At 38.7% G+C, this 27079-nt stretch overlaps 1 protein-coding gene across 2 annotated transcripts in view; it reads left to right on the top strand.

Moving 5' to 3' along the window:
- The window catches only part of PLPPR5 (phospholipid phosphatase related 5), a 43993-nt gene extending 20168 nt beyond the window's left edge, over positions 1 to 23825 (top strand). The window contains exons 2-6 of one of the 2 annotated variants that reach the window (XM_050307518.1): positions 662 to 794; positions 3046 to 3296; positions 12087 to 12263; positions 13934 to 14053; positions 21630 to 23825. In XM_050307518.1, the coding sequence (XP_050163475.1) occupies positions 662 to 794; positions 3046 to 3296; positions 12087 to 12263; positions 13934 to 14053; positions 21630 to 21662 (714 nt within the window). In that variant the 3' untranslated portion in view covers positions 21663 to 23825. Of the gene's footprint in view, positions 1 to 661; positions 795 to 3045; positions 3297 to 12086; positions 12264 to 13933; positions 14054 to 18244; positions 18651 to 21629 lie in introns of those variants that run through there. The other variant, XM_050307519.1, reaches the window with a different exon arrangement.
- Positions 23826 to 27079: the final 3254 nt, after the last annotated feature.

The raw sequence follows: 27079 nt of genomic DNA, 5'->3' as shown, positions 1-27079 counted from the left end.
GAGAACTTTATTCATTTTGGTATAATGGATGCGAAACAATGATAAAGTATCAGTGGTGATACTTTGTTCAAGCATGAGGAACAGAGCTAAAGCCAGACTTGATAAACTTAGCTGGCAAAATATGAATCAAACCCTGTCAAGTGCCTCCTGGCAAACCAAACCTCTGATGTGTACAGGAGTTCTTTTAAGATTTTTTTTTTTTTTTAAATTTTCACCCACTATAGTCCAAAATTTACAGCTCAGCCCTGTAAAGTGCTTAGTGCCAGTGAAAGCTGTGTGAAAACTGAAATGTTCAGCATCTTCCAGGATTAGACCTTTACTGTGGTGCAAATCTTCTGCATTATGTGATCTGTTGTTCTTGAACTAATAGATTTTTTTCTTTCTCTTTCCCCTCATCCTGAAAACTAGGTTATGCTATGTCGACTCCAAATCCTGGTTGTAGTAATTTATTCTCTTTTAAGGCAAATAAAGTAAAGCAAGCCATAAGGCATGTTTCCCTCATAAGAAGATTAATGTACAGAACTTGATTCACTTATGTTGTCTTTTGTGCTGGTTTAGTATTGTTTCTTTAAGATGAGATGGCTGTCTCTGTAATATTAGTGTATTTGACTTGCAGTAATCTGATGTACCATTTCTCTCCCCTTTCTTCTCCTCCCCTAAGATTATCGTTGGAGAAACTGCAGTCTTTTGTCTACAGTTAGCAACAAAGGATTTTGAAAACCAAGAAAAAACAATATTAACTGGAGACTGTTGTTATATAAATCCACTGGTGCGCAGGACCATCAGATTCCTTGGTATGAGCAAAATTACTGCTTTCTTTTTCTGAATGGTGAGAATGATCAATTATGTCTTAATTTTGACCTGGGGAAAATACTCAGATAACCATACAACATTTTGTATATAGTCTTAACTCAGGTTCAGTGTTCCTTTCAGGTAGCAAATGAAGCTTCTTGGAAGTTTGGATTAAAAAACAGTTGCAGAAACAGCTGTAAAAATAGAAAAAAAATAGGACCACAAGGGGGAAAAACAACTAGCAGGCCTGGAGTGGGGTGAAATGAAGAAAGGTGATATCCTTGTGCCATATCTATGGATGACAGTACATACACACATGCATGTGCCCACACAGACATGGCCAGAGTTGAAGATATTGGAATATAAATGTGTGTTTGAAGTCAACCAAATTTAGATACTTTCTTAGTCTGGATATTGTATTATGGTCTCTAGTAGAAAACTGTACTAAATCCATGCTACACTGATTTTGGCTAAAACCCCCCCGTTGACTTCGGTAGATATGAGGAGTCATCTTTTGTACTTAGTTTACTCTAAACATGTTTGGAGGGAGAAGTCTCACCACTCAAAATGTGTATCGAATATTCCCAGATGCTGCTTCTTAATGTGTGTAGGGATGCCACGGCAGGGCTCAGTTCTGTTGTTTGCTTCTCTCTCATGGTTGTATCTAAGAGAAACAGCTGGAGGAATGAAGCCTTGGGGCAGCTAATCCTGCTGCGTGCCCCAGTCACTGGGGGAGGGAGGACATGTGCAGCTGTGTCTGTATTTGCAGTGTTTGTGTAACAGCCGTGCCTGCCTTCTGAGAGGGTGATTGCTGCTGTCACATTCAGTGCAAGAAGTCATTAGGAATGACACTGTGTTGCACAGGTCGGAAGGAGGTGGGGAGTGATGGTGAGGCACTCCTTCCACTCCAGTTGCTCTGTGTATAATCAGTGCCTGAGTTTCCTTCCTACTAGGTGGGCCCTCCTTTTTTCACAGAAGCAAAGAAAAAATTGCGAGGGAGGGCAGGGATGAACAGAAGGCTCTGTGCTGTTGTACCGCACGAGGCATCGCTACCCATTGCGCTCACACAAAGTGATGTGGCCACCTCTGTGCGGGCAGTGCACACCCTCGGGACTTGCTGAAAGGGCCCTTCTGTGAAGCGACTTGGCTAGGCACAGTCTGCTGCTCACCAGAGTCTCGCATCTCAGAGTGAATTAACATTAGTGTGACACTGCTGACCAGCCAGATCCCAGAAATCATCCTTGATCCTCTGGCTTTGCTGAGAAAACAACCCTGACCTGTAGAAACGCAAGTTTCTGTGAAATTGTGTCTGCTGTGGTGTTCATCTAGTACAGTCCTCATAGTGCCCCATGAAGCTGGGATTTGCCAGAACTTGCTCTGTATTGGAGTATGGGAAAAGTAAGGTGATTTGCCTGTGGAAATACAGGAGGAAATCTATATCTCAGGTGGAATTTGAATAAGCAGCTGCTGGCTTTGCCTCCTGGTCAGAGTGCTGTGTTTGCGTGTTCTTCCAGGGCTCATTTTCTATTTGCAAAAGGGTAGAAAGGGACTTCAGAATAGCAGAAATCTGTTTTCTTTTAAGTAATCAGATACATGCATTTACATTCTAATGAATGAGTACACGTGCTTAATGTTTTGCTGATACGTCTGATTAAAAAAACTCTTTAGCATAAGTAGCTCCTCAAATATATAGGTCTTTATCTTGCTGTGTTGATACTGTGATTAATATGCCTTGCATAGGGACTTACCCAGTAGCAGGCAGATGAAAACAACTTGTGAATGGCAATATTGAATTATTCAGTATTTTAACTTCTTTACAGCTGCAAGGGAAAAGAAAATGTTTGTCCAATATGTGTTACAACTTTTCAGGTTACTTCTCTATCAGTGCCTAGCTGCTTTAGTTCTCAAGGAGATTTAAAGGGTGAAGAATTTGCCTCTGTCACTGCACCATGTTTAATGAACATGGGTAAAATTTCTGTACCAGTATAGCTACCTACCCCAAACAGGGGGCATGCGTGGCTAGGGGGCCTGGGAAGGTGGAGAGGCATCAGCTGTGTGGGTACATTGAAGTGTTGCTGCTGCAGTTGTGTAGTAACATCACCAGCACGAGCCATGATCTTTAGGGTACAGTACATGTGAGGATTTTTCATGTTCTTGAATGGAAGAAGCCGGTATATTGCTTTGATAAATAATATAATATGTTGCCATGGAGTGAATTTGTCAGGAAATTTAACTCTTTGTTTCCGTCTTTAGGAATTTACGCATTTGGACTGTTTGCTACGGACATCTTTGTCAATGCTGGACAAGTAGTAACAGGGAATCTTGCACCCCATTTTCTTGCACTTTGTAAACCCAACTATACAGCACTTGGATGTAAACAGTATACACAGTTCATCAGTAGCGTTCATGCCTGTACTGGAAATCCAGACCTTATCATGAAAGCCAGAAAGACATTCCCATCCAAAGAAGCAGCACTAAGCGTATATGCAGCTATGTATCTGGCTGTAAGTATATTGTACTGTTTATTGTCACTATATTGTTGAGAGCAAATGGCTCACACTGTGAGGGGGAGGAGGGAGGAATGGGCAGAAGATAAGGTAATTATTGACTGATTTCTGGATGTAAACCTTCTGTAACTTACTGTGAGTCCTTTGAGAATGCGATTCATTTGACTTAATTCTGACAAAGTGTAGTGGTTTTTGAGCCTTGAAAGCCAAGGCAGTGGTAAGAGAGGGCAAGTTGTCCATAAAGGGTTACAGATTTAGGATAAACAGTTTCTTGGTTTACTTTTTCCCCATTTTCAGAGCTTGTGGGACGATACTTTGTTAGGTGGTAAAGAATAAGAGTAGGGATTGCTTCTCACTGGTAGTAGTTCCTTTCCATGTTTTAACCCAGTACAGATCAGTAGAGTTGCACATGGCCATATTCTTTGGTAGGGTGAAGCAGAAGGGGGGGCATATATATACATCTGATCTCTGCAGGTTCCCTGAGATTTGTGCATGTCTTTTGGTACCAGGATTGGCATTTATAGATACCTCACTGCTCATGCAGTCAGTTTGGCTCTTATGCAGTGAGGTGGGCTACAAGACAATCCACCCTTTTTCCCCTCTCTCCTCTCTGTTACAGGGAGTGATGAGCAGGGCTGGGATAAAAACTGATGTTTACTGCTTGGCATCAGAGCTCTTGTGTAGGCTGAGGACAGGCAGGGCAGAGGAAGAGTGACCTATTAATCTCACTCCTGTAGCTCTGTGAAGTATCACTGGCTTAGTTTGGAGTGCGTATCATTCCAGTCTTAAGCAGGAGCAAATCTTGTTCATGTGCTGTCCCCAGCCCATGCCTGTGGGAATCTCTGACCTGACCTGGCTGATAATCAGTCCTTTGTAGCCCTCTGGGCGGGCCCAGGGCTGCCCTCATAGTATGAGTGGGAAACCAGGCAAGTGTGTGTGTGTGTGTGTGTGTGTGTGTGTGTACACACCTCTGCGGTCAGTGCAGGAGTCATCCCTTTAATTCCTGCAGTATTTGAACAGTGGCCTGCCTAGACATGTATGTTGTATGTATGTGTGTGTGTGTGTATGCACAGGTGGATATAACTCTGTGTGCATTGCTTTCGAGCATATACTGAATGACCAAATTTAATTCCTGATTGATCTGGAAACTGATGTTTGCCAACGTGGCAAAGATCAACCCCATCCACAGACAGTGTGTCAACTCTGTGTTTCTGCATATGGTTTTAGAACCAGTTGATTAAATCTGCAGCACTGACAGTAACATTTATCAAAAGTTGCTTGAGAGCAATGTCGTTTAAGAGGGGTGGATTAACAGTTAGTACAGGCAAGTGTTATCTGCAAATAAGAGATGATCAATAATATTCTATTCTAACTTGAGGCAACTGTAAGTCTTCTAATAGTATTGTCTTTATTTGAGGAGATATCTAAGGTTTAGCTTCACTGAAACATACCTCTAAATTTGGTGCAAGCTATTTTAGAAAATACTCAGAATTTTTATTTTAATTGCTCCTATTTTTCTCATCCATCTGTAAAGTTGTATTTCCACTGCTGCCATGAGTCACAGTAACTAAAGGAAACCAACTGTTCAGCTACTGCAAAGCAGGAAGTAAAATCATATTTATACATTTTAAAAACAAAAAGTAGACATTAGTAATGCCTAGTATCAGTGGCTTTTGCCATGAACAAGGAATACTTTATGCAAACCTTGCCTCTGGTCAATATACAGTTAGTGATATCAAAAACTAAAACTACTGCGATCCTTGTCATGACTTATGTGCTCTTTCAGTACTTGCAGAAATATATTCTATGTCATTACTGTATCACTGCATGATGCATGACACTGTCATCATTTAACTGAAGCACTATAAGCTGCTCTTAAGATTTCTGAGTTCTTATAGTAGCTCCTTGATGCAATGATACAATATTAGCAGTTGTTTTTTTGGTTTTTTGTATTGTTGTTTTGTTTTTGTTTTTTTTAAATCCTACTGCATAGTTGAAGCTAAAAATACTGTTTATTACACACCAGGGAAAAAAATTGCCATGTTCCAATATTTGGGGTCATGTCCTTACATTGACATGATGTTTGTGAGGATAGTTGGCCCTAAAAACAATTTTCTCATCACTGTTCACTGGAGTAGAAGATTTAAAACAGTAGCCTAGTCTTAGAGCCATGTTACAACAGTTATTGAGAGTGGGGACATAAAGATCTCCATATATTATTCAGTATTTCATTAGCATATAATCTCTGGTACAAAATGTGCTTTCTTTTTGGTTAACAGAAATTTGGGAGAGGGAGAGATTGGTACAGAATCCTCCCTGGATATTTTAGCCAGTTGTGCACAAAACAAAACCAGCTTAAAGGCCAAAACCACACAACAAGCTGATCCAAGTCCTTGCTCTCTGAAGGGTGAAGTAAATGCCATCAGACTTGTGTGATTTCACTGTCAGACTTTTGTGATTTAACCGGTCAACCCATTTAGAAACAAAACCTGTGCTTTATCTAATAATGCTTCTATCTCACTCCGTTTAAGTGCAGCCATATTCTTATCACCTAGCATATTGTCTTGTTAACAATAGCTTCTTTTCTCATCTAAGTTCTTGACTCTTCTTTTTTCCCCCTTCCCCACTTTTGAGAGTGGGTGGCTGCTATGGTAACCCAGAATTCCCCTCCTGCTTGAAAGTACAGTCTTTTTCAAACAGTTGTATTGCTAATATTTAGACCTCTCTGTAAATGTTTTCCTCCATTACTTTCTTTCAGGAAAGACTTAGCAATGGAAGTGTGGAATGGCAGCACTATGGTTAGATGCTTTCTCTACCCTGCTCCAAACATGCTCTCAATGATGCATTACCTGTCTTCTTCAGACTTTCAGGTTTATTTTTCCCAGTGTACCAGTGTATTCAAAATGAACTGCTGCAAATCTGTTCTGAAATCTCTAACCAAGCTGGCTACTACCTGGGTTTTTCTTAGGTATCTGGTCAACTCATCGGAGATCTTTTGTTTATTTTTGCTTGAGTTGGGTTAAGAAGATGACTGCATCTGCTTTCGTTTCCTATGAGCATTGCAATTCACCCTTTCTCAGCTGGAACATTTGCTAACATAGATATTAAGGCAAACACTGCATCTTTATCAAATAGGATAGAACTGTATAAGCCAGATTTTGATATGTGTCAGTTGACAGCCTGGACAATTAGAGGGATGTTTTGAAGCAGCCAAGTATGCATGTACTTGGGGATTTTTCCACAACTGAGACACAGAAATGAGAAGTCATGAGTGTTTTTTTGCTAGGCTTTGATATATGCTAGGCTATGATATATGAAGATTTAGTCAGCCTATTCCCATAGTTTTAAATATAAGACTTGTGACTACCAGTTGTCCTTTGGTACTTCAGACCTAGGGGATTAGTCATTGCCAGTTGTAGTTTAAGACAAATTTTAATTCATTCTCTAAAGTTTTGCGCTTTTTTGTTGTTCTTATTACATTGGACAAGAGCAGGTGGCAGCCAATCAGTCTGTAGGGAAGTGTCTGAACTTGGTGTTACCACATATGTGTCAGACTTCCTTTGGATTTGTAATAAAAGGGGAACAGGCTTAATGTCTTGATAACACAGCCCTTGAGTCTGCAGGCAGCTCATGTTGCTTTGTACTGTGAGCCCTTGGCCTCATCTGTGGCCTCAGACAGGACTAGCAGGTAAAACTTGCAAATAGTTTCTTCTTCTCTGCAGAACTTTTGTTTGACCTGTGATCATCTTTTCTGCAAGGTTCTTGCTCCTGTCATTCTACTGCATCATTTTTACAGTTTAGTGTGTTTGTAAGTCACTGGGGAAAGGCAGCAAGGCAGTCTGGGTCACAGTGCTGGCAATATGGTGACATTGTCCTCAGTGTCCTGTCTTGATCCAGCCTTTAGCTGCAGGTCTAGTTTCAACTGTCCTTTGTCTTGAAGTGCCTGTTTGACTCCAGCTAAATGGGCAGCTGGTGGAGGCAAAATAAGCCTCTGATAGACTTTTGGGAGTGTTTAGGAGGAAAAGGAGTAACAGAGCCACCTTATTGAGTGAACTTTGTCCATTTTTTATTAGGAAATTAAAAAATTAAAGGATTCTTTGTGTTGTCTTTCTGGGCAGTGTTAGGAACATGGAATTTCTCTTTGGTATCTGATGCAGCAAGTAAAAGTATCCCTCCATACTAATTGTGCAGCATACATCATGGGCTTCATATGTTGAGTGTATTGTTACTTTCAGACTGAATAATAAAACATTACAATTTGATCCTGGAATTTATCTAAAGACTTACAGATATTGCATGCCAGTCAGCTCTTCATGACAATTCAGTTGCTCAAGATAACAACCTCTGTATTCCTGGTACAGTGAAAGATACCTCTTTCCTTCTCCAACTGTTTACAGTTACAGCTGTGGGAAGCTTATAGTGGTAAAACAAATAGTAAGGTTCAGAATTTCTAGAGCTTTCTTTTCCTTTTGCCAACCCAGACCCCTGACTTTGAAAGCTGGTTTTTGTCTAGGGTCATCAGTAGTAAGCAAAACATATGGAGAAAGCTGGAGGATGCTTCAGAAACACTAAAAAAGGTCTTCACTGGGTAGTTGCAGAAAGACTCAGATGATTTGAGAATATGACTGTGGTTTGCTCTAGAAATAATTATTAACAGAGGAAGCTGAAGAGATTTTAGATTGTTAAACAGGATTCTAACTAAACATTGAACCTGGTTATAGACTACTACAACCCACTACTTTTTCACCTTTATCTCCAAGTGTCCTTCTTCTCGTAGGTATGATGAATATTGAAGGTTCCTTTGGTGGACCATTTATAACATTTCTTCTATGACTTGAATAGTTCAGTATTATTTCTTTAATGATAGCACACTGTAAAAGCAAAACAAAACATGAGATAATTTATATTTGTAGTGCTGCCTGAGATAGGTGCCTGTACTGTGATTCCTTCCTCAGTCTGCTTCATGAGTCATTATTCACTGCCCGCTGATGGACTGGTCAATCCCCTGCACCGTCTGCTTCAGGGAGGAATGAAGGAATCTTCTCATGGCATACCTGGGCCCCAGGCTGATGAAATCAGCTAGGAAAAGTAGCTTCTCTCCTGGCTGGTGCACCCAGGCTGATGTCTAGCTCTCCTGCAACTAAAATGGGAGTCTGGGACCTGTTCCATGTGTGTTTGTTTGCACAGTTGTTTATGTGGGTGGGCCTAAAGACAGCTGAAAGATGCTTAGGAAGAGCTTGCAGCACAGCCCAGGAGTCCGCTTTGTCCCACACTAAACATAAAATTACGTGTTTTGGAATGATTTTGCTTGCACAAGATTTGGGACATATTTCACATAGGACTTGCAACGTGATGCTTTTGAAATATTTCTCAGCACAAGCAAAGTGTCAATGCTATGATTGTTCCTTACACTGTGCTCTGAGCCAGTCATGTCAGAAACAGGTAGCTTGCTTTGTCTTTGATCTTTGAAATGCATATTTTTCAAACCCACTTGATTTAAAGTTTTTCTTTCAAGTTACAGTATTCTCTGACAGTTTCACTTCCAGTATCTTGAAGACTGAAGGTCAATATTTGCGTTTTTCTGAAAATCTAGTAAATATTGTTATGCTGTGTGATCAGATGGCAATCCACCTCCTTGTATGACTGACACTGTCTATGTGCTGGTGTCACCTTTATATCTTTTAATACTAAAATTTTTTTCAGGAAGAAGGAAAAGCATTAGCAGAGGTTCTTCAAGAGAAGATTCACCAGTGATCCAGTATTGCACAAGAATGTGCAACCTCCTAAATTAATTGTAACTACTGTATCAATCCTTGACCTTACAGGATCTCTACTGCTGGTCTTGCTGTTCACTAATTTAAAAGTTTTCTTTAATTACATTCCTGGTCTCCCATTTATTTTTTCTTTAAAAGGAACTGAGATGGAGTTGTTCAGTAAACATCTTTAGCCATATAAAAAAATACATTGTCATTCATTCCTACTAATGTTTTAAAATCACTGAGCTATTTTCTTTTGTTGATGCTGCATTAATATTTATTAAGAGAAGAAAAATCCTGTCATCTTTTTAAGATGTTTATTCTTTGTCAATTACTAACTGTCCTGGTTTATAACTTTTCCACCAGAATCAGGAAGAAAACAACAGCTTAATGATATTTTTTTCTCAATGCAAATCAGATCTTTGACTGAGTAGACTGTGTTAATATATTGTTCTAGAGCTGCAAGGGGTCAAGTTTGAAAATAGGTTATCTGTGAATCCTGCCTTGAAAGAGGCTACATTTCCTCTATAGAGTTTTGCAAATATGCAGACTTTTCATTACATTGTTTCAGGAGAAGTTTACCTTGTTCCTATTGATTCTTTAATATTTTAATATAATGCTATTCCTAAGATCAGTGGTGCCTGTTCTTTAAAGAAAAACAGAAATGGTACCTATGCTGGCAGAACCCTCAGGTTATTTTGAGTAATGAACTGGGCATGACAATCTTGACTGCACATATAGGAAGGGACTTGACAAGTGGAGGTCATTACTACTCGTGTGAGGCACAGCATGAATGTGTTCAACCACAGCACGTGGTTGTTTCTGCTCGGTGCTTTGTTTGAGTAGGAATTTGAAGGACATGCTTGGTTGTAAAAAGATTCTGAAAATTTTCTGCACAGCGCTTTTCAGTTTAACTTTGTATTAAAAATGTTGAAGTTTGACTGAAGTAATGCAGAATCAGTTATTTGTATTATGTGTTTTGTCCTAATAAAAATTCAGATATTCTTCTTGAGCGATGACCAGGTGTTACAGATAACTGAAATATGTCACTGCAACCTGCCTTACGCAAGCAGGTTTTTCCTTCTCAGGAGTAATTTCAATTTAACATGCCACAATACTGAATTATATGCAGGATAGTTTCCTGACAACTCCCCTGTGTCAGCTTAACCCAAGCTGTTCTTACTGTGTATTCAGAATATTTGAATATTTTTGCTATCACCAGATATCTTAGCATGTAGTGTGAATGTGGATAGTGGTGGTAGTACCAGGACTACAGTGAGACTCACTAAAATAGAAGGTTGTTGAGTTAATTCATTGTGCATTACTCTGTTTGTAGCTTGTAGAAAATCAGTGGGGCTAAAAAGCTGGAAATTAGAGTGGCAGTTGTCCAACCTTCTGCATGGTGAGAGTAACTCACTGAAAATAGCCTGCAAAAATTATAAGGAGATAAGATAAAAGGATAGTAAACAAAAGGAGAAAGACTATTTCTGAAATGGTCTAGGAAGAAGAGAGGAGGAGACATGTGGCCTGGAGATTCATCCCAAACCTCTTTTTGCAAACCTTTATTTACACTGTCTGAATTAGTGGAAAGCTTGCTACTAGTTTACTGTTCATCATATAAAATACACTGAAGATTTGTGTGTTGCAGTTACTCTGATGTGATTTTAAGATTAAGTTTTGTTTCATTCTCTAAACTGTAGATCTTTCTTTAGTGTTTTGAAAAAATTATTGTCAGATGTTGCGCTTTTTGAACAAACTCTTTCCACTACTTTATCACTTAATTTATCATAACTGTAACCACACTTTCTAAACCAGTTCTTGACTGGATTATTGAACCACTTCATTAACTAATTACCCAGTAAATTCCACTGAAGTTTCAGACAGTACAGAAAAAAACAGAACCATTTGTTGGCCAGAAGGGTGGTTCTGGTTCTTCAATAGAGATTCATCTGTTTCTCTTTGCAGTTCAAAGTGATGGCATTATACACATGGATTCTCTAGTGAAACTCTGTAGGAAATACTTGCATCCCTCCTTCAAAAAACTTGAACTCTGTTTAAAATTTGAAGATTTAAGGATTTTGGTGGTTTAATTGCAGAAATTAGACACTTTTTCCTCAAAAATCTTGTCAGTTTAAGTATTAATTTTTTTGGAGAGTGGAGATGTCTTTCAAGCAGTTTTAATACCAAGATGCAAGAGAAAGGATATTCAAATATTTTATATTCATTTTTTTCCATTTGCCCATCAGAGCTTGGAAAGTGCTGGCTTAAACCTACTGGTCACTAATGCACCTTCGGGCAGAAGAGCTTCTCTCTTGTCAGGCAGTGCTTTTAAGTCAGTAGTATTGCACAGGAAAAGTCAGACTGCAGGCAGGGCAAATGGATTTCTGGCAGTCTGATGCATAAAACTTGCTGCATTTAATTGGTTTGTGTGAAGTACAGAGTTGTATTAGTTCAGCACTGGTTGAAACCATTACACGTTATTTATAAAAGTAAATGCTGGCATTGAGTTTAATTTGCACTGCTCTTTGACACTTTTCTTTCACCTTTTCACTGATTTTTGACAAATCGCTGATTAGTCACATGAAGAAGTGGTGTATAAGGAAAAAAGGCATTTGCTAATAGAAACAAGGTCTTTATGTAGTTCCTTTCAGAGCAAAGATCTTTTTCTGTAACTGTCAGCACTGCACAGTGGAAAATCAGTCTTTTTACCTGTATAAAATTAAATAAATACATAGTTAGGGAGAAATAGGGTAGGATTATCTAATTTACCTGGTTTTCTGTGGGCTTTTCAGGTTCATATAAAATGTAATTTTGTTGTATAGTCTGCTTCAATGTCTATATCCCCAGGAAAAGAGTGTGGTGACTTTATCTAGTGCTCTATTTTCTAAGTCCTTTATCACCTTCCCCTCCAAAAAAACCAAACTCCAACCATCAAATACACAGTCTGTTCAAACAAAATGGAGAGCTTTTATTCACTAATTAGTGGAAGAGATCAATCAATCTTAACACTTTCTTCCTTTCTAATTTTCAGATGTATATCACCAATACAGTGAAAGCCAGAGGAACAAGGCTTGCAAAACCTGTTCTATGTTTGGGCTTAATGTGCTTGGCTTTCCTTACTGGAATCAACAGAGTAGCAGAGTATCGAAATCACTGGTCAGATGTAATAGCAGGATTTGTAATCGGAATATCTATAGCAGTATTCTTGGTAAGTGTGTATCTGTGTAACTTCTGTTTGAAAAAAATCAATGTTTAAGTTTGCATCTCTAAAAAAAAAAAAATAAAAAAATCCAGGCCACTACATGACAAAAGATGTGTTTCTGATTTTAGGGGTTTTATTAGTTATCAGTTTCCTTAATTATATTTACATACTCTCACAAATGTGAAGTCAGGAAAGGACAGATCTAGTGATCTCTTTTGACTTCCATATAAACCAGACTGTAGCATTTCAAACAGTAATTTTTGAATCAAGGCCCACTTTAAGGAATTTTATATGCCACAGAGAAACAAATAGTTATTATTTCATGTATAAAGTATTACATTTGATATAGTGATACCTACACTGATCAGAGAATAGGTAGCATTTGTTTTTCTGACTCTAAAGTAACCCTAATGAATATATTTCATGTTGATTCAAGTTTACATTGAAATTTATGTTATTCTGTATAAAAGAAAAAAAAATCTTTGTTTAGCCTTTTCCTTTACTGGAGCTGTGTTCCAAAACCTGATTGTTAATCACAGTTCCCAATGACTAGTGTCTGTGTCAGAGAGCTATTTCTGATCTGTTAATCACCTTCACTAATATCTGCAGTGCAAGACTATAGAATAGAACAGTCACTGCTGTTTACTGCCTGCAAGTTTGTCTGCCTGGCTGCTTGTAATAGTACTAAGTACAACTGTGAATTTTTTCTCCATGAAAACACTTGAATTTGGTTCTTGGATTACACAGTCTTCATCTCAAGATCTTGAATCTGAAGACTTGGCTTGGCTGGGAACCCTCCCAGGCATGGCTGTGGTGGGTGTTTTCACTCCTCTGAGACATGCAAGGGCAGCTGCAGGTCTCCTTTAAAATATACGTGCTTGCGTTTCCAAATGTTCTCTTCCACACAAGGTGTCCAGGAGTTATATTTGGTTGTTCCTGTTTGAGTTTTTACGTTCTGTTAATGCCCCTAAAGTAATAGAAAAGAACAGAGAAGAAGAAATCTCTCCCAGCATTTTTTCTTATATTTTGTGATGTATACTGCATAAACTCCTTTGAGTAGCATGATATCAAATTTAGTTGTGTTTTGAAGAAAATACAGTTGGCAAACATTGCTACTCAGCTGAGCATCTGAATAAGTAGAATTGCAAACAAACTGGTGTATATCACATTCCTAAGTCCGTGAGGGAGGACCACTGCTGCCCTGAGCAGATTCAGAGTTGTATTTAAACTTGGGCATGGACCTTGCCTTCTTGTTCCTTTTCTCACTCTCCATTTGAAGAAGTCCTTGCTGATCAAAACTTAGAGGGGGCTGACCTTCACTGGAGTTTAATGGCATGTGCTGCTGCATGTGCTCTGGACATCTCTTCATGGCATTGATAATTGGTGTTCTGTTATTCAGATTCAGTAATGGATTTTCTTTATAAAGGATTTTCTTTATATCAGAGGGTTTTTTGGTTCTCAAATGATGCATGTAACAATAAATTGGTTGAAAGTCTTTTGTCTTGAAATATTAATTACGGATTTTCTGTAAAACACGAACTTCACATTTCAGTGTTTCTATTGTAAAGCTGTGACTAAAGCTGGTGTCATTTCTGCCTAATTATGGATGTCAGGATCAAAGCTCAAAAAAATGAGTTGTTCCTTAGCTATTCTGTTTATCTTCTAATCCCTTCTAGGTTGTTTGTGTGGTAAATAACTTCAGAGGACGTCAGCCAGAACATGAGCATTCTCATATGGATAATCTGGCCCAGATGCCCATGATCAGCATACCCCGAGTAGAAAGCCCTTTAGAAAAGGTAATGTCTGACTTTCTTTAAAACAATGAAATTAAATGTAGCTTTCCTGGAAGCATGATCCCAGACTATCTTAACAAGAGTGCCAAGGTAATCAGATTTAAAATAAGGAGACATGTCAGTGAAGGAGAAAGAAGGGAAGAATTAATTCAGTGACACTCCACAGAACTTGAAGTGCTTGGAAAGAAAATCTAACGTCTGAACCCAAGGGGTTATGCAATTCAGGTACAAGTGGCATTTATCTTATTTATTTGTGATATGTCCTCAGGCTATAGAGCATCCAGTCCCTTCTGGATCAGCTGTGGTGCTTTTATCATCAGACACATGCTAACCCCAGGACAGGGCACCTACTTGGAAGTGAGAGTAACATGGGTCTTATAGTAACTGCACAAACCCCATGATCTCTTCTCAAAGCAAACAGGATTTTGGACAAGGCCATGCTAGTGATAGTCTCCTGGTTATGCCAAAACCTTTTGCTTGAAAAAGTATCACAGTGTGTTTAAAATTTATTTTAGTTTGGTGTGATCACCATTTATGTTTTTTGAAGATGATGTTGTACTATGTGTTAGGTAAGATTATGTCTGTACAATTTTATGAGCAAGCAAATACTGAAATGGATAGTGAACAATTCTGCAATGGAAGGGCACGAAAAGTACTTCCCTATGGCATTCTTTTAATAAGAAATGTTTTTAACCACTTCCCATCCTGTCTTAGCCACTTGGAAGTGGTGGAAGTTGTCCTTTAGTAAGAATTGCTGCTAACTAAGGAAGTGTTTTATTCCTTTCCTTGAAGGGAAAGAAGATTTCTTTTCAGAATGGTCTAACATGCCTTTTTGAACCAAATATGCCTAAACTACTTCTGCTGATACCTTGTCATAAGGAGGTCAGAGTCTCATTTGCTTGAACAAGTATTTACATGATGAGTGTGTATCTTCAAAATAATCCATTCGGTAAACTTTCTGTAAAATGTCAAAACAAAACAAGATGTCAGTAGGACATACCACATTAAGAGCATGTCTTATTTACATGCATTGCTCTCCTGCAATAGAAGCCATTTCTGTGGCTCAAACGCCATCATAGCTAATAATCCTCTCACTCGTGCTGAAAAATGTTCTTTTCCTGAGGCTTGGCCTGGTTTGAGATGCTGTGGCGAAAGTTATTTGTGAACTGCCCAGGACTCTAATATGAACGAGCTTCTTTCATGCTGAACCCGTATTCCTGGGGCAGTAGACAGTAGCTGTTTGCTGGCATGGAACTTCTCTCTAGATAATTAAATTGGAGACTGTCTGCAGGGTGGTAACACTTGGTGAGATCTCAGTGGATGGGTTCATCTTTGTCTGTGTTGTAAAACCTTTCTCCTTTCCAGACACAGAGGATGGGATGTGAGGACAATAACATGGAAACTTTGCTTATTGGTGGGAAATACTTTCTTCTGTTTCCACTCTGTTTAAATTTGAATTAGCAAATAATTAATGAAAAAGTTATTTACATATGAGTGCTTTAGGTTTTGAGTTTCTGTGGACTTTTTTTTTTCTTTATTAAATGTTTAGTCTAAAGTTTTAGATAGAAGACAGACCCTGTTAAATAAAAAGCACTAAGAATAATACTATGGTCTAAATTAAGTTAGTAAATCTCAATTAATTACCATCACTATAAGAATTATTAACTTAGTCTTTGCTTTTTAACTGCCTTCTTATTTTACATCCTTTGTTCTTCACTGGAGACAGAGCAATGCTAAATAATTTGTGTGCTATTTGCCTTTGCCTGGGTATGTGCAAGTTGATTTTCAGTACGTTTCAGTTAGGACCGTTCCTAAGGCAGTGCAAGCATGAAGCAATGCAACTGTGATTGGTGTTTAAAAATAATAACTATTATTTATAGGTATAGGTATCTGGGAGCAGGCAATTCAAAGATCCTGTCTTAAAGAATGATTTCTTTAGAAATGCCCACCAGATAGGGCCTCACTCGTTGCTATTTTGTTACAAATTCACCCCCAAAGGAATAAGCACAGGGTGCATCACACAGACCTGGAAGCACGTTACTTTTCTGTTTCCAGATCTGCTACTTGCTATTCCAGTGCTTTCTCCATGGAGAATGAATGCTCTTGGCATGCTCGCTGTGCTGCCACTGTCTGAATTCTGGTGGAGGTCGAGCTACATTTGAAGTGCACTTAAATAGGAATAAGTGTACTTGTAATATTCTGAATTGAGCTGCTGCTGGTTAATGACAAGGTTAGATGACTGTTTGCATGACACTTCTGTTTAATTGTGGTGCATGCAGATGATTAAGCTGTTCTGCATGGGTACCCACTCCTCATGCACTTTAAGCCATAGCTGCAGAGTGTCTCCTTGAGGTATCCTTGCCAGAGCTGGCTCAGCAGTGCAGACTTAGTGCTTTTACCTTAACTACAATAGTACTCAGAATTAATGAAAAGAATGGAAGCCAAGAAACCTCATCACCCACCCATCTGCTCCTTCTTCTTTCCTATCTCTGACCTTGTTCATCTCTTACAAGACAATATGTGTTTCTGTTAGCTGGCACTCTCCTACAAAGAGTAAGCTCTCATTCTACCACAGTCAAGGTTAGAGACTCCTGTTCTTTTGCAAGACTTCCTGAGAAATAGGGATATTCTGGGTGGTACCTGAGTTTAAAAGCTCAGCTTCATCCAGTGCAGTCGCAGACTGTGTTTTTTCTGTTTCAGGAGAGACTGACCATATTTCATGCAAAATTCACCTGAAATTGGCTGGGCCTCACAGAGGGCTCCACACGTGCCTCGTAGTAGCTTCTGATTCTCCTAGCCCGTTTTTTAGTTTTTGGTTGGTTGATTGGTTGGTTGTGGGTTTTTTGTTGTTGTTGCTTTTTTCTTAAATAAGTATTCTAACTTTGAAAAAATCAAGTACAAAGGCAACATGGACCATTATAGGACTAACTGAGGCAGTAGATAGAATAGTGAGAGAGAAGGTTTTAGAAGGAAATGTTTGGTCAGGAGATGTTTGGTTAGGAAGTGTTTGGTTAGTTCGTCTCCTGTGCGATGAGATAATTACCATGTCTGATAATCAGTTCTTTCTGTAGCTATTCAGTGTCACTTACTTGCACAGTGGGTTCTTTGCAATGCACTGTTTAATGGCTAAACTGCATTTATTCCCCAAGTTCTGCTTGGCATTCCTTCATACTGCCACTTCTGTCAGCAGTGCCCAAACCATTTTCCAAAACACAGTCACTATTCCTTGTTACCAAGTGGTTTCTTATACTTCCCTCATAGGACTGTCTATCCAGCATGACTGAATTAGAAAGAGATAGATTAGGTGCTCTCTTTTTCTGCCATTTCCACCTTTTAATGGTGATAATTATTTGGAATTCCTCTCATAATACGTGATGTTCTTGTTGCCCATCCTACCAGTTGCTACTATCAGGGTGAATTGTCCCAGAAATCTTGTTGAGTTTGACACTATAATTGTTGTTCTATTGTGTATGTGCCAAAGGTAGTGGTGATAAAACCTTTTAACAATAGTAAGTGTAGATATTGCAATGAGTTCTGATAGTATTTATTACATGCACTTGTGATCACACAGCAGCATGGCCTAGGGAGTCCTGTCTGATCCCTGCAGCTCTCCAGGCAGACTGAACACCTCTCACTGAGCTCACAGCTGAAAGCAAAACAGAAAGATGTATTAGCTCATCATGCTATGAGCAAATGGGGAAGACGGTTTGTGTCTATTTCTGTTGCTTCAAAATATTTTAGTATAAATATCCAAATACTGTAGTGCTTGATGTCCAAAAGCATACATAAGTATCCATAAACTGTTCCTCCAGGTAAGCTTGAGGAGAGCCCCTATGCTTACATTAGCTTATAGGCAGTTTTCAAATTTCTGTTGGCATAATGGTTCTCTCTTGATAATACAGTCTGTTAAAGGAGATATAATGAAAAAACAACGTTGTTTCACACACAGAATCACATACCCAGGAGAGTCAGCTCATAAAAAATCTTAAGCAATTTTTTCCAATGCCAGGCAGTTGAATTTGAATTCCTGTCCTACTCTTCTGCTTAAATCAACTTCTAGGGGATTGTACAAGAACTATTTCTGTTTGAATGCAAACTGTGATCACCACGTCTGATATTCAAATAAAATAATACTTCAATACGGGAAGTGGAACAATATATTCAGTGTGACCTCCTCAACCATACCTGTTGTAGGTGTTACAGAATCAAGGTATTAGTAACAATCAAGAAGATCCTTTGCAGCGAAACTCCCTCAAAGCTCGCCTCGTTAGGTTCTTCTCGTGGATATCAGGAACAGACCGTTTCGAACACCTCCGCATAAGGCAATAAACGTATGTGCGCAAGAGCGCACCTGAGAGAGCGTGTGAGCAGAACCAAGGCAGATGCAGTGTGGCAGCAGCGTTCTGTGCAGGTCTGCAACGTTTGAAATGGGCAATTTCACTTGAATGCTTTTTTTTTTGCCCTCTAAAAATTGTCTAGTAAAAGCATAAAATACACTGTGCTGACTCCGAGAATTGTTCGATCAATTATGATTTGCCTGAACTACTGCTGTAGTATTTTTCTACTTCTTTTAACAAACACTGCTGTGGGAAGGACTAAAAACAGTTATACAAATTCCTGTTTTCAAAAATGAAAAAATTTAAGGATGATGAATATTTATATATATAATGAAAATGGCAAATCATAAGAAGTTTTAATGTATTTTTTTCAATGCTTTAACATTATAGCATTGCTTATGAACAGAAATTAATTAAAACTTAACAGATGATGTACAGGTGTGGATTGTTTCCCCAGGTGACCTGCACTCAAGGCTTAGCCTTTAGCTTTCCCTTTTTTGTTATGGTGTGAGAGCACGGTTATGATGCATGCTTTGCTCACCAAGCTGATACTGTCTATTTAGAATGAATAGTACAGACACTGGTGGGCACAGTCTGTGGAACTGCTGCCATTGAGCAGAACCTCAGCATTTCTAATTCTTCTGAGTACTGTAGGGAAAGTAATTTCCCATGGAGTTGGAGAAGCTGAGATCTTGTGCATGTTTTTCGCTTGTCTCCTGCATCTGTGTGCATCTGTTTGCTGACAGTAGTTAGTATCTCACGCTGAACTTTGTGACAGTAAACCTAAGCAGAAGTAAAAGAGTTTAAATGCAGTTATTCAAGGAAAGATGCTGTTTGTTTTTTTTCTGCTGAATCTCAGCAAGGCTTATTTGTAGTTTTGCCTGAGACGATAACGTGAAAAACCCTGAATAACCAGACAGCTGCATGAATCTGTATCAGTGATTCTTGCCATCAGCAAGTGATTAATTTTGACCTAGTTATGCATCATCCTGCTGAGTCCATTGGAAATGAATTGACAGGCCTTTACTAGGGTCCAAATCAATGGGTCTGTGATCAGGAGCTTAGCAGTTCTTTTTGAGGGTTTATTGAGGAAGGGAGATTTTCTTCTGTTACTGTGTCCCATGCATCTGCATGTCATTCCAGGCATGGTGACCCACTCATTTTGGGAGTTTAGCTGGCAGGACTGTGAACCAAATTCTCCTTTCCTTAAATAATAGTTACCCAGTCCTGAATTAATCTCACATGAAAGAGCAATTGGTTCTCTGCATCACAGACAAATGTATGTCACTTAGGGAAAGGGATGGCACATAGCAGGACTTGAAAGAATTGATTAAAATAAAGAGGAATTTTTTTCCTCCAATTCTTTGTTTTTAGACCATCTTACTTATTAACAAAGTGAATAATTTTAGACTGATGATAGTTTAAGTTGACAGGATGACTTTTCAGGTCCAAATAAGGACAAATAAAGTAAATACTATGAAGAAAATGTCATAGTTGCCACACAGCAACTCCAGAGTCATTGAGTTTGCCCGTATATCATCTTTTGTGTACTGAAAACAGAAGATGACTGACAACCAAAATGCTTTGCATTCTTAATTTTTGTTTTCTAATTAGGAAATGTAATTTTGCGTTTCTTCTGCAGAGTCAAAATCTGCAAGCAGTGACATTTGTTAATATTGTTCACTGAAAACATTTTTCACAGAAAGTTGCACACTTTTTTTTCTAATGCTTCTTTTAAAAATCTGCTTTAATAACTGCTATTTATTTAAAATACACTCATTCTGTTTTGGAGAAGAATTTATATAGATGCTTACTATTGGGTAGTATTCTCTTATGAAAGCTGTTATAAAATACAGCAAGAACATTGCTAGAGCTAAAATGCATGTTGTAGGGGAGGTGGAAGACAGCTTCTCCTCCTGGACACAGTACAGTTACAGCACAGTGAGGGAGAGGGAGCAAAGCTGACAGCCTGGCTTGGAGAGGGGGGATTAAGGGACAGCTCGCCAGTGCTCCCAGTCATGATGTTTCTGATTTCCCTTTTTGGAATGTGCAAATCGAAGATGCCTGCCTGCCTCCCCCTGCACAGACTGATAGACAAATATTCCGACAATTTAAAGCAAAACTGAGAAATATAAACTTAGGTGGTGTCCACTTTTTCTCTCCAGCACTTTCTGTGCTGTGTAATAAAAAGATTTTCTGAAGGACTTCCCTTAAGCAAAAAACAGGAGGTCCCTCTCTCCCCAGTTTATCCACATAGCTCTTCCTCTTCAGCTCAGGCCTCCTCTCTTCTGACTTTGGTCTGCTCCAGGAGGCAAAATGATGAGAAAAATTTGCAGTGCTTTGCTTGGTATTTTACCCCGTGTGCATTTTTGTGCTGGGGAGCAAACACATGGCCTAACATCCAGATTCTCTTGATTAATTTTACACATTGCATGTTTTATAAAAAATAGTAGCAGTCAAGGGTACTGAGTGCCTCAAGGGAACACACACTTCCTTTGGATCCTGCACATCACTGTGCAGTTGAGACTTGTTGAATGTTTGCAGTCACTTGTTTAGGTCAGAGTATGAAAAAGTAGCAAAGCTCTTTGGGATGCTGCAGTTTCACTGTGTAGAGTCCCACACAGTGTATTCACATTCTGATACACATCTTTGTGTTCATAAGAATCGTCCCATTGAGGGAAAGAGGAAAATGTTCTTACATAGCAAGTGAAGAGGACACTGTAGTGATTCTGAAAAAGAAATTTTCAATATGGTTCTCAGCTACCCAATGCAATTTGCTTGCAGCATTTTATAACTTGATTCAGTGCCATCGAGCTCAGGGGGAGAAATTATTCTTTAAAGAAATTAATATTAAAATTTTATGTACACTGAAATAGAAAGTTATAATCTGTCAGAAACGGTCATTTTAATTTCTGGGAATTTTGTTTTAAATCATGAATAAGCTAACTCAATTATTCACATCGTTACTTCATTTAAAAAAAAAATCCAAACCATCTAAAACTAAAATATTGTAGAACCATCGCACCTAATAACTTTGTTCAGCATTCTTCCCATCCAGTCTTTCAGTGGTTTACAAAGAATTGCCTTGAGAGTGAGAGTACTGCAGTGAAAACCAGTTTTATTTGCAGCAATCTCCAAGCACAAGGCTACCTTTAAAGCTCAAGAGGCAGAAATTATGGTGACTGCTGTCTATCTGTGTGGTTTTGTGGTTTTTATCTGTTTGTTTTTCCTTTAACTTGTAGAACCACATCACGGCCTTTGCAGAAGTCACATGATGTTGACGCTGATGTATATTCACTCCATTGGACTTCATCTCTTTTCACAGCCCACACATGATATTTGCAGTGTATCAAAAATAAGAAATTTTTAGAAGTCCTATTTCTGACTTGATTTTTACATCATTAAAATGATACCAACATTTTGAAGAATTCTTAAATATTAGAACGTCACTTTACTTTCTAGCAAAAATATTAACTGTTTACTTTTATGATGGAATGGGACAAACTGAGCACTAATTATAATACCCTCTATTTTGGCTTCTCATTGTTTTTAATGGTTCATATACCTATTCCAACAGTACTTTATATTTTGATTTAATTTTGATTTTTGAAATCTACATTTTTAATTGAGCATGAACGTGTTTCCATTTGAGGCGATTTCAGTGTATAAAAACTAGACAAATATTATGTTCTGTATGAAGATGCTGTTTGCACATTGTATTACGCTGTATTCCATGTAAGATATCATTCAAACAATATGTTATATGTAAGACTGGTGCTTCTGCTTTTGAAGAGAAAAAAATGCCAATTTTTACTGTAATAAGTATTGTATCATAATTAAAAGTTTATTTATTTGGATATTTTCCTGACATAATTGTAGTTGAATTGTTGTTTTGTAGTTCTTGAATGTCTTGAATGATATATATGTATCTAGGTTAAAAGAAATGAAAATATAGCAAGTTTGATCTTTGATATATTCTTTATTACTAATGATATCCCATGAAAGGTTAAGGGCTCTGTTCTTAGCTTAGCATATCTGATGGAAGCCATGCTATTCATAAGTCATTTAAACAAATTATTTAAGGAAGCCTGCATCTTCTCATGTTTGTTGAGCTCTCTGATACTCTGCTGGGAGAATGGGTGCTAAGATAAGAAGAGGGTCACTGGCTTAGTGAGAAAAGTGCATCTAAATTTCTACTCTCCATTTTCATGGAAAACTCATGGTAAAGCCAAAACGGCTTCATTAATTTTCTTCAACCTAAGTGGCCAGGACAGGCAGACCTTCTACAAAGCTTTCTAACTGTGTTTATGTTCCAGGCTCTTGTTCTTGGGGAAAAAAAAAAAATCCTTTACCAGTCTGTGTGGTGTTGATGAATTGATTTTTCTTCAACATCAGGCAATGTTATCATAGCTCTGTTATTGCTGTGAATAATCAGATTGGGTCTCCCCTTTAAAGGACAGTCTTGCTGACTCTATGTAGTGAAGTTGTCCTATAGAAATTGAGCATCAAATGGATCGGAATATTGTAGATGCTGAAGACATTCTTAATGTCTACTGGAAAGTTTTCCTCTGGCAACAACTGATAAAATACTAGCACTATAGAAACATTGAGAATACTATTGCTCAGTGCAGGCTGTTGAGCATTTTAGGCCTTAAATTTTCCACAGTTCAATGTACTTCCTGTGCATTAATCATTGTTAGAGTATGTTTGAAACGTAAGGATGTAGAAGCAGGTATATTTTTTTCTATGATGAATTTTAGTCATTCCCATATAGTCATCAGGCAATGCCTGCTTTTTACTCTTTGTTTTAACCTCTGCTTTCACTAAAATTCAACTACCTAAAGAGTGCTTGGCAAACAGGGCAAGGCCAAGTCATCTTTTAGTGCAATAGAGTATTTGTCATGAAGTCATTGTGCTAAGCTGAGAATTAAGAGAGTGAAGAAATATATCAATGGGGAGAAAAATCTTAGAATAGAGTCCTTAGCTACAACTACAATACTTAGGTGATTGAAAATCCACTTTTATTAGACTATCAACTGTGTTTACAAAATCGTAGTAGATCCAAAGTTTGTATCACCGTGTTAGGCACACTCACCCTTCTCTTAGTCTAGGTAGTTAGGGTCCAAGGTACTAATGATTTCTCTGTGTGCAGATTTAAATGAAATCTTCACTCGTTTTTGCATGGTAGCAAACCTGCATTTTTTATATCTGATTTATAAGATTACCAAGAGATTCTTTTATGTTAAAAGAGATGACTCTTTTTCAGTGTACTGTATATCATCAGCTTGTAACTGGTCTCTTTCTCAGGATCTTTCCCAGTCAAATATTTGGGTTAAATTTATCATACTATCTCTGTGAACCAGCAGTGAGAAAACAAAAAGAGAGACACTCTGCTGTATAATGTATTTTTAAATAAAATAATTTTTCATTCATATATAGTGTATGTTTTTTAGATATTTGCTTTAGATATGTTTTGGTTGATAGTGTACATGCAATGAAAATATGATTTTTTGTCAAATGCGTTTGGTAATACATTTTCACAATTAACCAGGAATCCTCACAGTTGACTACCTTCCCTTAGAGGTGGTTCTGGTGAAATTGAAAAGCATGAGAGGAGGAGCTGTATTGCAGAGTCCGCAGCCTGCTGGTGAAGGAGTCTCCTCAGGATGTGGACCAGCCAAGCTCCAGACTCTACTTTGATTGATTTTCACAAGTGGCTCACTCATTTGCTCACTCACAGCTGTAACTCTCCAGTGCCCTGAAGCTTGGGCCTTCCTCTTCCATTCTGGACCCGAAAAACCTTTCAGGAGGAACATTGTGTCAAAACAAAAGTAAGTTGGCATTTTCTGACTAAAATGTCTTTTTGGTGTTGCTTTTAAAAAAATCCTGGTGATGAGCCTATGACAAACAAGCATCATTCCTCATTCAGGGAATATTCTGGTACTGAGTGGTTCCTACTGGAAACGATGTGGTTGAACCATTTGATTGGTTTTGAATGCAGCTGATTTTGTTATTCTTGTGGACCTTTTCTGTCTGTACTTCAGTGAAACAACCCTACTCTATTTATAAATGAGATGTTTAAGAAGCATCTCTAGTGTTATATGCTGCTGTGTTCCTAAAAATGGAATTTCTAAGGCATATGGGGACACCAGCTGGGCTCATATCCCTACCATTCTAGACTCTTTTATGTGTATTCTACTGTTCGTTAATAATCATGAACTACATAAGACATACGGCAATAGCACCCGGGCTCATATCTCTTCAGCTTTTAAAAATGTTCATTTTAACAATATGTATGAAAATAGGATAATGTTGGTATTTTTCAGCTGAAATCTTCTTTGCTGTTTGCTGTTGCCTTCTAATTTTTTTGCTGCCCAAGATCACAGTAAGTGCGACAGTCCATTTGCACATTATGTTAGCAGGGAGCTTTTTATACTTCTGAAGTCTAATTCGGATATTTCTGAGGCTTGCCATCAGAAAGCAGAGTGCATTACATTTTAGGAGCAGATAAACTGGGTCTGTTTTGATCTAATACATCGCTGGCCATCTGCACAACCTTGGCCTTGGGGACATTCAGGAGCATTTGGAGGCAGAAAAGCGAGCAGACCTCCAGACCTCTCAGCCCTGCAGCACGTCCCTCCAAGCACATCAAAAGCATTTTTACCCATCTCTGCCTCTGACATCTGACTCAACCCCAACACACCGGATTTTCCTGCTGTACACCAGCATGAACACTTTTCTTCTCCCCTCAAGCACCTTTGAGATACTGGACAGATCAGGCAAGATGCCACGTCCTCACCCTGAAGCGTACTACATGCACGACTGCAGCTGGAGCCAGCAGCTGCCCGGTCCTCACTTGGACAAGTGGAAAGGTAAATGAGGACCAAGTATGATTCCAGCTTTTGGCCTTCTCCTTTCTAGGCCTTTTGGTTTTCAGGGGCTTCTACAAAGGAAAGTAAAGGAAATTTTTACAGTCTCTCTGCCCGTTTGAACTTCTGCTGCATGCCTAGGGTGTGAAAGCTTTACATTTGCTATTGGCCACTAGGGACTTTCCACCAAAACACAGTGTTGCCTTTTTGTCATTCTTTCCTGTGTGAGGATGGCTGGAAAAGCTTCTTAGGGTTTCCAGGTTTGGCCTGATGTTCGGGGAAGAAGAGACTATGAACACCCCAGAAATATCCCTGCCAGAGTGGGAATTGGAAGCCCTGGTGTGACTGTGATAAGCCTGGTTGTTTCCTCAGCACTCACCAAGGTGCCATGCCAAGGTATGACTCTAATGGGCTTGTTATTGATACTAAGCTGCCTCATCATGAAGCCCTAGTACACTTCCAACACAGAGGATTAGGTATTTGGTTCCCTGCTCAGTACTGGAGCTTGTTCTTTCTCTTTAGAGAATCATAGGAAGGGCAGCATATCCTGAATGAAACTTGTCCCCCATGTCTGCTGAATGCTCTCCCAGACAAGTTGGGGGTAAGCTAGCTATCATTAAGGCTTCAGAGATGCTGAGCTTCCACTTGCCTGAAATGAATCACGATCCAGGCATATTTGATGATCATTCTAGCTGGAAGCACTCTAACTGGCTAGTGCTTGGGCTATAACTGCAGTTTTTCTGAAGATGATGATGACATCCAGTTCTCTGCCTATCATGTCCTTGAACTCAATTTCTTCCATTTCAGTTGTCAGCTTTTGATACTACATTTTGCTGTGAGATGTGATACTCACATGGCATAAGGGGAGCGTGGCTCTGCTCATCCACAGACCATTTTAGACACCCTTATGTGCCTTCTAGTCTGGTTTGTTGTCGCTAGCTGTGTAAAACATTTGGAAGTAGGTTAATCTAATTGAATTAGGACAATTTAATTCTGAACAAAAGTATACCCTCAGAGGTTTTATATGATTCTAACTAATCCACAGTAAATCTCTAGCTAATTCACATAAACCGTCCTGAGTTGTCCCCTGTGTGAACAAGTCCCAAGCCTTTTTTTTTCCCTCAAAGTAGCTCTGCTGTTGAAATATCTTCCCCTAGTGACTACAGCCAGAACAGTGTGCAGCAGTCAGCTTCCTGAAGTGGTCACATCAGCAAACTAATCACCTATCTCTAAATTGTGCACGTGTCAGTGGCTTTATTAGTAGACTGGGTGCAGAGGACTGCTCTTGTGCTCTGAAAGTGATTTAGAATGAGCACAATGCTAATCTCTAAATGTGAAATCACTGAATCCATCCTCTAAGATGGGGGCTTCAGTAGAAGCTCCAGTAAAGAGCTTTAGTCCCCAAAACCAAATTCTTTGTGCCAGTGTTCTCATCTGACAGTATTCAGAGCAAAATAAATGAATATAAGAAACCAAATCCTTTTTCTGATAAATCTCTCCCTAAATACCAGTGTTGTACCTAAATACATGCTCTCTTCAGCTACAGGGAACTTGTAGCCTTGCTGGCAGTCTTTAGTGTGGTTCTGAATGTGAGATCCTTGAGTTTTGAATTCCTAGGATTGCTCTGAAGCAGGCAAACAATCCTAAAAAGGGGAGTAAACATGTCTACAACTTTAAAATTAAAACTAGAGCTACAACATGAGAAGGGCATGAATTTCAGAAGCAGGGTAAAAGCCTTCTTACACACATTAGCAAGTATACCAATTTGAGGTAGATTCACATTATTTTTCTAACATAAGATATTAATACTTTAGTGAGTGGCA

This window comes from Myiozetetes cayanensis, unplaced genomic scaffold (assembly GCF_022539395.1).
Source record: "Myiozetetes cayanensis isolate MyiCay16 unplaced genomic scaffold, myiCay2020 scf12, whole genome shotgun sequence".
Lineage (NCBI taxonomy): Eukaryota > Metazoa > Chordata > Aves > Passeriformes > Tyrannidae > Myiozetetes > Myiozetetes cayanensis.
The sequence above is the reverse complement of the archived record's forward strand: the minus strand, read 5'-3'. Positions and strand labels throughout refer to the sequence as shown.